General features: G+C 51.9%; 1 protein-coding gene across 1 annotated transcript; it reads right to left on the bottom strand.

The window, feature by feature from the left end:
- Nucleotides 1-54: 54 nt before the first annotated feature.
- Nucleotides 55-2,591, bottom strand: TMEM160 (transmembrane protein 160). Its single transcript, XM_059666040.1, has 3 exons — nt 2,346-2,591; nt 985-1,077; nt 55-422 (listed from the first exon to the last, which is right to left on the bottom strand). The coding sequence occupies exons 1-3, from the start codon at nt 2,539-2,541 to the stop codon at nt 157-159; spliced, it is 555 nt and encodes a 184-aa protein (XP_059522023.1). The 5' UTR covers nt 2,542-2,591; the 3' UTR covers nt 55-156.
- Nucleotides 2,592-12,232: the final 9,641 nt, after the last annotated feature.

Raw genomic sequence — 12,232 nt, 5'->3', positions numbered from 1 at the left:
CTCCCTCCACCCGCTGCAGGCCCAGCCTTCCCATCGCAGGAACCACCACTTGGAGGGAGGGAAGGGTCAGGTTTTAATGTCCTGGTCCTTGGACCCTGGCCAGTCTGAAGCGGCCTCAGGCCTCAGGTCCTTGGTCCTTCCCCCGGGCCCGGCTGCTCACTCCGGCGGTGGTCGCCCCGCTTCGTCCGGGCCTTCCGCAGCGGCCGTGCCATCGTCCTCAGGCACCAGTTCCACGTCCAGCTCCAGCTGGCCCATGTAGAGGCCGACAGCACAGGCCCAGAGCAGGCCCGCGGCCAGCACGGCACCCACGCCCGCAGCCGCGCCCCCCAGCGAGAGCTGCATAGGTCCCCGCAGCGATGCCAGGCCCACCACGTAGGAGGCGCCGCCCCACACCACGCACAGGCCACCCAGCAGGAAGAAGCCTGTGGGAGAGGGCGGAAGCCGGGATCAATGGAGGGGAAGCCTGGGGTCCCAGGGGGCGGGGGGGGGGCTTGGGTGAAGGCTGTTGGGGAGGCAGATCCTGGAGACAGGGGCGTCAGGGGACTGAGGTGGACTCAGTGGGATGGGGCAAACTCAAGGGCAGAGCAGGGGTCAGGGGTCGTACAGAGCCACGGCGCTAGGCATGAGACAGTAGCAGAGGGGTGTCAAGGACTTGGACGTGGGGTCCAGGATCAGAGGAAGGGTGGGGGTCTGAGAGCAAAGACAGAGTTGGAGGGGCAGGGGCTGGGACTAGGACCCTCATCTTTGTTGAGAAGTCAGATGGGAGGGGCAGACCCACCACCATGCCCTGGACCACCCCGTCTGATGGACAGTGGGTACGTGGGAGGTGGACACAAGGGAGGGTGACATGGCTTCTGGTGGGGGAAGAATGAGGGGTTCTACACTTACTATTGGGGGGATGGGGCAGGAGGGAATCTACACTCACCGGTGTCGGGGGGGCATCCTCACTCCCTGGTGGGAGCAAGAGTGGGGGCCTGCACTCACCATAGGCAGCTTCCCGACCCATGTCACTCTGCATGAAGGAGATGACCCCGATGCCGGATGCCAGGAGGCCATTTCGAAACCAGGAGAGGAAGGCTTGGAGGGACGGGGGAGATGGGAGAGAATCAGCACCAGCCCAAACCCGGCCCCCAAAGGGCCTCACCCTGGACAGTCAAATTGAGGGGCTTGTCATCCCACCACCCCATCCTGCTCCACATTCCTACCATGTCTTGGCAACCCCCCACTCCCCATCCCCCCCCACCCCCACCCCGGCGCCGCCTGCAAACTCTATTGCAGCGGTTCTCAACCTGTGGATCGCGACCCCTTTGGCGGTCAAACGATCCTTTCACAGGGGTCGCCTAAGACCATCCTGCATATCAGATATTTACATGACGATTCATCACAGGAGCAACATGACAGTTATGAAGTAGCAACGGAAATAATTTTATGGTTGGGTCACAGCATGAGGAACTGTATTTAAAGGGCCAGAAGGTTGAGAACCACTGCTCTATTGTCTCCATCTCTGAGCCTCGCTTCCCCAAACTCTGCAATACCGAATATTCAAGACAGTCTGCAAAACCTGGAGGATCCGGAACCCAAACTGCAGAACCTCAATCTGAGGACAGGAGGACCCCAAGATGTCATCTTGGTCAGCCAGCCCCCACCCATGGGCCGCCCTCTCACTTCTTTCTCAGACCGCCTGACACAAACTGCTCCGGGACCCAGGCCTGATGGCATTCGCATCCCTGTGCAGCGCTTGCTAACAGGCTAGTTGGGTTACAAACTCCCCATCCGACCTCAGCCTAGCCCAGTCCTCTCCCAGCGGGCATGAGGCCCCGCCCCCTGCAGCCTGGATCACCTCGCCCTCCAATCAGCCCATCGCTTTCCTTCTATTGGTTGTCCCCTCCTCCAATCAGGAACTTCCCCTTCTTCGCTATCGATCCACACTCCCGCCCTAGCGGGGTGGTCGCCTCTTCAATGCAAGCTGGCCCCTCCATCGCGGACCCCTGTGTAGACACCCCCCCCACCCCCCCATCCCCCCACCCCCGCCCTCAGCCTTCTCTGGCAGCCTCTCTCATCCCGACAGCACAAGCCCATCCGGATGCCCGTCCTAGCCCGCCCGGCCTCCCCGATCCCCACTGCGCCCCACTGCCCCGTCCCACCCACAAGCCCTTCTCCGCTGCGGACACACTGCGCTCTGCAGCCAGCGCTTCCCTGCGCGCACACGGAAGCCTTCTCCCTCCGGAGCCCGGGCCCGGGTCCCAGCAGAAGCCCCACCCCCCTCCCACTCGCGCGCGCGGACAGCTCGTCCATCCCGACCCCCGTCCCTCTGCAGCCGGCCGACCCTCGCCCCAGCCCCACACCTGTCTCGTGAGCCTTCCGGAGGAGCCAGGCGTCCGCGCGGTCCAGCTCGGACACGGGGGGCGGCGAAGCCCCGACGCGGGGGGCGAAGGACCCCCGGGCGCCCCCGCTCCGGGGCCGCGGAGGCGGCAGCGGCAGCCCCCGGAAGTGTATTCGGGCCAGGCGGGCGGCCCGAGCCCACCACCAGCCGCCTCCCATGGTTCGCACTACGACCGCCGCGCAGCGCTCCGCCTCACAAGCCGCCCGTAGGCTGAAATACACGTCAATCACACGTAGACGTTCATCCATTCGCTGTTGGCACGTCACTGAGGCCCAGTGCGCACCGTCCATTGGTCAGAATGGCAGCAATCCCCTCCTCTCTCATCTGTGCCGGTACTAGGCGTCCCACCCTGCTTCAGCTGCTGGACTAGGAATCCCAGCGATCACTGTGCCCGGGGAAGGCGGGTCTTCAGAAGCTGGAGGCGCGATGTCTGCCGGGACTTGTAGTTTTGGTTAATAATTTTAATTCCAGTAGCCAAAATCCCAAAACTCTTAATATAGAACTTTTGCAAAATCTCGAAGAGCCCAGAGGAGAAAGTGAAATTCACCATAAATCCCACCAATGAGCGGTTACCGCTATATTTTGATATAGATAGTCCTGTCCTGTCTTTTTTCTATACAGATGTAAAATAAGACGCCCTTCGATAAATAAATTTTTCTTCACATAACAATAAATCAGTGGTATGGAATATTTTTCCACAGCGTAATTTTATTTTATTTTTTTGATTTTTTACAGAGAGGAAGGGAGAGAGATAGAGAGTTAGAAACATCGATGAGAGAGAATCATCGATCAGCTGCCTCCTGCACATCTCCCACTGGGGATGTGCCCGCAACCCAGGTACATGCCCTTGACCGGAATCGAACCTGGGACCCTTCAGTCCGCAGGCCGACGCTCTATCCACTGAGCCAAACCGGTTTCGGCTCACAGCGTAATTTTAAAAGACATTTATTTGGAATATGGGACAAGATGCAAAAGTTACAAAAACGTCTGATGAAAAGTAATTATTAGCCCCTGGTCAGGTAGCTCAGTTGGTTAGAGTGTCCTCCCCATACATTAAGGTTGAGGGTTTCATCCGGGCCAAGGCATATACAGGAATCAACCACTAAACGTGTCAGTAAGTGGAACAACAAATCGCTGTTTCTCTCTCTTACGTCAATAATTTTTTTTTTTAAAAAAAGTAATTCCCACCCTGTGCCCCACCGTGTCCCACAAAATCAAGTTTAATGGTTCATACTGATGCATTATAAGTGATCCCAGGGCCTAGCTGTTTCCAAACTTCCCTGCTATAAGCCATTGTAGTTTCCTTGTAGGTGTAAGCCTATGCCTGAGTCAGGAGGGACCCGTTCTCACTGTCAAACTTCAGCCTCCAGCTTCTGCCTCTGGGTCCACACATGTCTTTATATATCCCCTGTTGACCTTAAAAATAAAACAGTCGTTTTTGTTTTGTTTTGTTTTGTTTTGTTTTGTTTTACCCGCAAAAATGGGTTTATCCTGGAATAGCAAAGAATTGCAATTTGCAAGCTATACAAAAAGCATAAGCAAGTCCAACAAAGGAGAGAAACGTTATTTAAGAGAAAAAGGAAGAGGTTAGGAAATCCATTGCAGAAAAAGGAGAGTTCAGGGAGATGACGACTTCTCACTGGCTGAGCTGATGGGGTAGTTAATTTCTCCTAGAAGATGCAATGTACATCTTTTCGTGTTGGGGCTTATAACTGACTAGAGGCCTGGCGCACGAAATTCGGGCACAGGTAGGGTCCCTAGGCCTGGCCTGCAATCAGGGCCGCATGTCCACTGCCACCCACCCCCAGTTCCCAGGTCCCCATCGGGCAATCAGGGACTGTGGGCTGGGGGCAACTCCTGCGTTGAGTGTCTGACCCCTGGTGGTCAGTGCACGTCATAGCCAACCGGTTGTTCTGGTTGATTTGCATATTATGCTTTTATATATATAGATGATTCTTTCCTGTTGACTTTTTCCCCCTGCTTGGTCCTGTCTGTAATTGACCATTCTTCCTGTAATTGACATTCAGTGGTACTGTGTGAGAGCTCCCCCTTCTGGCCTCCCAACTTAATTTTACTTAGGTTTTCCTTTACTAATTTTCATAGTCCTTACTACACTGTCATAATGATCTCTATACTTACCTGTATCTGCCATCAGTCTATCAGCTTCCGATGGACATAGTTCTTTTTTATTTATTTATTTATTTATTTATTTATTTAAATATTTCTTTATTGATTTCAGAGAGGAAGGGAAAGGGAGAGATAGAAACATCAATGATGAGAGAGAATCATTGGCTGGCTGCCTCCTGCATGCCCCCCACTGGGGATCAAGCCTGCAACCCAGGCATGTGCCCTTGGCCGGAATCGAACCTGGGACCCTTCAGTCCGCAAGCTGACGCTCTATCCACTGAGCCAAGCCGGGCAGGGCCATAGTTCTTTTTTAAAAAAATATATTTTTATTGATTTCAGAGAGGAAGGAAGAGGGAGAGAGAGAGAAACATCAATGATGAGAGAGAATCATCGATCGGCTGCCTCCTGCACACCCCACACTGGAGATTGAGCCCACAACCCGGACATGTGCCCTGACCAGGAATTGAACTGCAACCTCCTGGTTCATAGGTCGACGCTCAACCACTGAGCCACACCTGAGCTGGACTTAGTTTTTGATTGACCATCTCCATGTCTCCCAACTCAATAGGTAGGGGACCTGGACATTCACTAATGGTTTGTGGGTTTTGTGTGAGCCAGGAATTGCGCTGGGCACGCTATGTGCATAATGTCATGTAATCCTCATTGTAACTCTGGGAGTTAAGGGTTAGAATAGTCTCTCTGTTACAGAGGAAAACGGGGTTCCGAGAAGGGAGGTAATAAAAGTTAATGTTTACTGAGCACTAGCCAAGTGTCGGACCCTGTGCTCTTGCTTTCCATGGTACGCTCATTCAGTCCTCGGACTAACGCTGCGTGATGTGCGCTATGCTTACCCCCATTTTACAAGGACGAAGACAAAGGGTAGACCGACTGCCTCAGGTCACACCGCTAAGTAGATAAGCCCAACGCCGCCTGACTGGCCACCATGCCGTGCAGCTTAAACCCACGCATTCCTTTTTTTTTAAAAAAAAATATAGATGAATCTTTTTTTAAATTTTATTTTCTATTCTTCTTGATTTCAGAGAGGAAGGGAGAGGAAGAGAGAGAGAGAAACATCAATGATGAGAGAGAATCACTGATCGGCTGCCTCTTGCATGACCCCTACTGGGGATCGATCCTGCAACCCAGGCATGTGCCCTTGACCGGAAGCGAACCCCAAACCCTTCTATTCACTGAGCCAAACCAGCGAGGACTCATTCATTCTTTCATTCAACAAATATTTACTGAGTACTTGCTGCCTATCTACATTATGCTACACATTAGGTATGAATCAGTAAACAAAACAGACAAAGTTCTCCTCCATGAGGACTTTACCTCATGGTGATAAAGAGCGTTTACAAAAAAGTCTACAGCTCGTATCATTCTTTTTTTAAAAAAATATATCTTATTGATTCTTTTACAGAGAGGAAGGGAGAAGGACAGAGAGTCAGAAACATCAATGAGAGAGGAACATCGATCAGCTGCCTCCTGCACCACCCTCCCCCACCAGGGATGTGCCTGCAACCAAGGTACATGCCCTTGACTGGAACCGAACCCGGGACCCTTCAGTCCGCAAGCCGTCGCTCTATCCACTGAGCCACACCGGTCAGGGCGCCAGTATCATTCTTAGTGATGAAGTATTGACTGCTTTTCCCTTAAGACTGGAAACAAAGCAAGGATTTCCACGCTCATAATTTCTCATCAACCATGTGCCCTGACCGGGAATCGAACTGGCAACCTTCGGTGCAGGAAACAACACCCAACCAACCGAGACACACCGGCCAGGGCCAGCGCTGATAATCTTGACTCTCCAAAGCCCCTCCGTTCAGTTCCTGGGCCGCTTTTAACTCCTGACCCTCTGCAGGGGGCGCCTGAAGAATGCGAGTGGGAAGGGCAGGGGGCAGGCGATGTTCGATTTATCTGTTAAGGTCACTCGGCCGCCCTGGGGACAGCGGTGGTAGCAGGGACAGATGGGAAACTTGAAAATGAGCAGGTGACCCTGTCAACAGCTCTCTCTCTCCATTCCCAGCCCAGATCCTGCTGTCTTTCCCTGGGCGGCTGAAGCCACCCCCTCACCCCAGACGCCCTCAGAGTAGCTTCTCTGTTACTAATTCAGGAAATGTTTACTGAGTATCCACAATGTACCGACCTCTGCTTGACACCACGGATACAGCAGTGAGCACAACGCACAGGCAAAATGATGTGCGGCAGCCGACGGACATGACACTATTGGGGAAGAGGGACAAAGAGGAATTAATGTAAAAATCCGGGCCCTGGCAGATGGCTCCGTGGTTAGAGCGTCGTCCCAATACGCCAAGGTTGCGGGTTCTACCCCTGGTCAAGGAATAAACAAGAACAACCAAGGAATGCGTAAATTAGTAGAACGACAAACCGATCTCTCTCTCTCTCTTTTTCTGTCCTTTCTCGCTCTAAAATCCATAAATAACAATAAGCCCTAGAGTCACGGTTTGGCTCAGTGGATGGAGGGTGGGCCTGCGGACTGAAGGGTCCCAGGTTCGATTCCAGTCAAGGGCATGTGCCTTGGATGCGGGCACATGTCGCTCTTTAGAACATGGTGCTGACTGCTCCGTGGAAAAGTAGCAGCCACGTGATTTTTTTTTTTTTTTATGTATTTTTATTGGTTTCAGAGAGGAAGGGAGAGGGAGAGAGAGGTAGATGAGAATCATGGATTGGCTGCCTCCTGCACGCCCCCTACTGGGGAATCGAGCCCATAACCCAAGCATGTGCCCTTGACCGGAATCGAACCCGGGACCCTTCAGTCTGCAGGCTGACGCTCTACCCACTGAGCCAAACCAGCCAGGGCAACCATCTAAGACAGGGATGTTTTAAATGAGTATCCAGTGATGTCACCCCCTAAACCAGTGGTTCTCAACCTTGGCTGCACATGAGAATCACCTGGGAATCGTTTTAAAATCCTGGTTTCTGGGCCTCATCCTCCGGAAATTCTGTTTCTTTGTGATGGGCCGGGGCCACAACATTAGTAACAAAGAAACAGAATTTCCGGAGGATGAGGCCCAGAAATCAGGATTTTAAAAAAATGATTCCCAGGTGATTCTACTGTGCAGCCAAGGCTGAGAACCGCTGCTCCAAACCCTTCAGCAGCTTCAGGGGCCCCGGCCCCGGCCCCTGCCCCTTCCTCTTCTGGGGAGAGCTTGCCTTTTACGGAGGGGCTACAGCTTGGAGAGCTATGGAGGGGTACACGGGGGAGGGAGTTCAGTGGGCTGTGGTGGACGATCGCCTGCCTGCTGGCCACGAATGCTGAGCATTAGATGAGATTAAACGGAAACTGAAAATATTTGAGACACATTGTTCACATTCTTGGCTGGTGAGACAGTGTAGCTGAGGGGAGGGGGGAAATGGGATGCCAGAGAGGGTCAGGGCGGAGAAAACAAATCCTCCTTAAAGAGCCAGATCCTACCGCCGGCTGGATGCCTCGACCGCAGGTCATCAGGAGCCTGAGCAAAAGACTAAGGCTCAGCCCCATGCCAGGCCAACGCCCTCAGCACTGCCCAGGCATTGGTATTCTCTTCCAATGAATATGTTTTAATGATTTGCCGCGAGAAAGCAATGATAATGATGGAGACATTAGCTAAAGCTACGGCGGTAATCACGTTGCAATACGTAACTGGAATTAGATACATCAACGTGGATCGAATCGACACATAGTACAGCTTAAACTTATACAATTTTATAGGTCAACTATATCTCAATTTAAATATATATATATATATATATAGTCCAGCTGGCATGGCTCAGTGGTTGAGCACAGACCTGTGAACCTTAATTCCCGGTCAGGGCACATGTCCATGTTGCGAGCTCGATCCCCACTGGGAGGCGTGCAGGAGGCAGCAGATCAATGATTTTCTTTCATCATTGATGTTTCTATCTCTCTCTCTTCCTCTATGAAATCAATAATATATGTATACTAGAGGCCCGGGTCCCTAGGGGACATCCCCCAAGGGGTCCTGGATTGGGAGTGGGTGCAAGCCAGGCCGAGGGACCCCACTGGTGCACGATCGGGACCAGGGAGAGACCGTGAGAGGGCTCCAGGGCATGTCCGCCCGTGTCATTCAATCCCAATCGTCAGGACCCCAGCAGCAAGCTAACCTACCAGGTGGAGTGTCTGCCCCCTGGTGGCAGTGCACGTCACAGCTACCGATCAACCAGTCTCTTAGGCTTTTATATATATAGATATTATTGTTACTCTGGCCACCTTTTAAAGGTCATTCTGGCCACCTATTTTTTTTTTAAAGAATATATACATATATATTTAAAATTTTTTAGTTACTGATTTGAGAAAGAGAAACATCGACGTGTTGTTCCACTTATTTATGCATTCATTGGTCGATTCTTGTATGTGTCCTGACTGGGAGATTGCACCTGCAACCTTGGCATTGAATGATGCTCTAACCCACTGACCTACCCGGCCAGGGCCTAAAAGAATATATTTTTATCAAGAGCTCACCAGGTGTCAGGAGGCTCCCAACAACTGTGAACACAGCAGTGCCCCGAGGAGACCAACGAGCAGCTTCTGTGGCAGACGCTCTGGAGTCTGACGGGAAGACAATGTCAAGCTGTCACCCACAGGTCAGGCCTTCCTTCAGGCTGTCCTTGAACTCCTTCACTGGAAGTCTGACGTTCTCTCCGGAAAGGTGCTCACGGTCGATCCTTCCTCGCCCTCTGTTTGACCCTGAACAGACTGTGCTCGGCTGCTCTCCTCCCCAGCCTGGGCCAGGCGGCTCCCCCAACTCCTAACCAGCCCCGAACTGAAACCTGCCGGGTCAGTTTCTGCAGAGGGAGTTTCCTGTGAACCACACTAGTCAGTTACTTAACTTCCCCAACGTGCTCTCACTGCAAACCCCTCTTACCACAGAGCCGCGAGGCCTGTTTCTGTTTTTTTTTTAGTATTATTATTTTTTTAAACATATTTTATTGATTTTTTACAGAGAGGAAGGGAGAGAGATAGAGAGTTAGAAACATCGATGAGAGAGAAACATCGACCAGCTGCCTCCTGCACATCTCCTACTGGGGATGTGCCCGCAACCCAGGTACATGCCCTTGACGGGAATCGAACCTGGGACCTTTCAGTCCGCAAGCCGACGCTCTATCCACTGAGCCAAACCGGTTTCGGTGGCCTGTTTCTGTTTGATTGTGAGATGCTTGCAGATATCTGAGAAGGAGGCTGCTCGCTCCCCGTGCAATGGCCTTTTTGCATAAAGTTTCTCTTTATCTTAGTCTGGATCTGTTTGTTGTTGTTGTTTTAATGTTTTTATTGGTTTTATAGAGAGAGGGAGAGCGAGAGAGAAACGTCAATGAGAGAGAATCTCTCCTACACGCCCCCTACTGGGGATTGATTCTGCAACCCGGAGCATATGCCCTGACTAGGAATCTGCCAGTGACACTCAACCCCGTGGCCACACCGGCCGGGCTGGGTCTGTTTTTATTCGCCATCTCCATGAAGATCTCCTGGGTTTTTCACTAGGTTACATCCTAGATTCCTTATAACTGTGATCGCTTTGGGGAAGACTATCTGATTTTCTGTGAACTTCCCAGTTGGTTATACTAGTACCGTGGTCGGCAAACTGCGGCTCGCGAGCCACATGCGGCTCTTTGGCCCCTTGAGTGTGGCTCTTCCTAAGCCTTAGGAGTACCCTAATGAAGTTAATAACAACGTACCTACCTATATAGTTTAAGTTTAAAAAATTTGGCTCTCGGGATCAATTTCAATCGTTGTGCTGTTGATACTTGGCTCTGTTGACTGATGAGTTTGCCGACCACTGTCCTAGTAGAAGAATGCTATTGATTTTTTAAGTAATTAATTAATTTTAAATTGATTTTTGTTGATTTCAGAGAGGAAGGGAGAGGGAGAGAGAGTTAAGAACATCAGTGATGAGAGAATTATTCATCGGTTGCCTCCTGCACACCCTCCACTGGGGATCGAGCCTGCAACTCGGGCATGTGCCCTGATGGGAAATTGAACCGTGACCACCTGGTTCATAGGTCAACGCTCAACCATTGATTTTTTAAATCGAGATAAAATTCACATACCGTAAAATCCATCCTTTTACATTCGATGGTTTTTGGTATATTTGCAAGGCTGTGCAGCCATCATCACTAACCCCAGAAAATCTCATTGTCCCTATACTTGCTCCCCGCCCCCAGGCCCTGGCAACCACTCATTTCCTTTCTGTCTGTGGATTTGCTGATTCTGGGCATTTCAGAGGGAAATGGAATCATAAAGTACGTGGTGTTTGTGTCTTTTCTCGATCGGTATACTGTTTTCAAGGGTTACCTGTGTTGTAGCACGGATCAGCACTTCATTCCTTTGTATGACTAAGATGCCGTGGTCTGGACAGACCACATTTTATCTACCCATTCACCGGTTGATGGACATATGGGCCGTCTCCCTGCTCACCATACATTCACCCTCCCCCATCTTTGTCCGTATTCCTGAGAAACGGGAGGAGCAGGGCCCTGCCAGGCAGACACAGCCCCATGTGCGGGCACAGGACTTGCTGAGCCTGACGGGAGCCGGATGGCAGCCCACACTTGCTCACTCCATTGCTTCTGAGCAGTGCACAACCTCCCCAGCTGGACATGGCATTCCTGTTACTGAGTTTCCTGAAAAGATGTTGGGTGGTCCCAGGAAGTGTTTCTTGGCCCATAAAGAGATCCAGGGGGCCCTATCTGGTTTGGCTCAGTGGATAGAGCGTCAGCCTGTGGACTGAAGGGCACATGCTCTGTTTGCGGGCTCGATCCCCAGTGGGGGGAGTGTAGGAGGCAGCTGATCAATGATTCCTTCTCATCATTGATGTTTCTATCTCTCTCTCCCACTCCCTTCTTCTCTGAAGTCAATTAAAAAAGAGAGAGAGAGAGAGAGAGAGAGAGAGAGAGAGAGAGAGAGAGAGAGAGATACAGGAGGAGCCGTGGCCAGTGCGGCTCCATTGGTTGGGCGTGTCCCATGCACCGAAAGGTTGCTAGTCCGATTCCTGGTCAGGGCACATGCCAGGCTTGCAGACTGGATCCCCAGTCGGGGGCGTGCCTCAGCTAATTGATGCTGATGTAGCTCTCACATCGATGTCTCTCTTTCCTCTCTTCTTCTAGCTCTAAAAATCAATTTAAAAATCTTAAGGGGAGCCCTAATCGGTTTGGCTCAGTGGATAGAGCGTCGGCCTGCGGACTCAAGGGTCCTGGGTTCGATTCTGGTCAAGGGCATGTACCTTGGTTGCGGGCACATCCCCAGTGGGAAGTGTGCAGGAGGCAGCTGATCGATGTTTCTCTCTTATCGATGTTTCTAACGCTCTATCCCTCTCCCTTCCTCTCTGTAAAAAATCAATAAAGTAAAAAATCAATAAAAAAAAATCTTAAGGGGAAACAAAGAGCGAGATACGGGAGGAGAGTTCTGTTCCGACTTCTGCCCTTCGCTGTGGGAGGGGAAGGCTGGCAGGGGCTCCAGCCACATTGCCATCCCGGGCTGCTGCCACAGTGCCCAGGCCAGCAGTGTGGAAAGACGGCCCAAACCGGTGGACCTGGAGCCCGCGGCCCTCTCTGCCCACCCGGGAGCTGCCCCGTGGGCATTCTTGCCTGAGATGGCGGACTCCTGGCTGCGGAAGCCAGCTGAGCCGGAGTTCCGAGGTTCAGGTGAAATCACCCTTACGGCTGAGTTAGAAGGAATTCTGAGACGGCCCTCTGAATTTCTGACAT

The sequence above is a fragment of the Myotis daubentonii genome, chromosome 15 (genome assembly GCF_963259705.1).
Source record: "Myotis daubentonii chromosome 15, mMyoDau2.1, whole genome shotgun sequence".
NCBI classification, from domain to species: domain Eukaryota; kingdom Metazoa; phylum Chordata; class Mammalia; order Chiroptera; family Vespertilionidae; genus Myotis; species Myotis daubentonii.
Note: the sequence above shows the minus strand (reverse complement) of the source record. Positions and strands in the feature narration are given on the sequence as shown.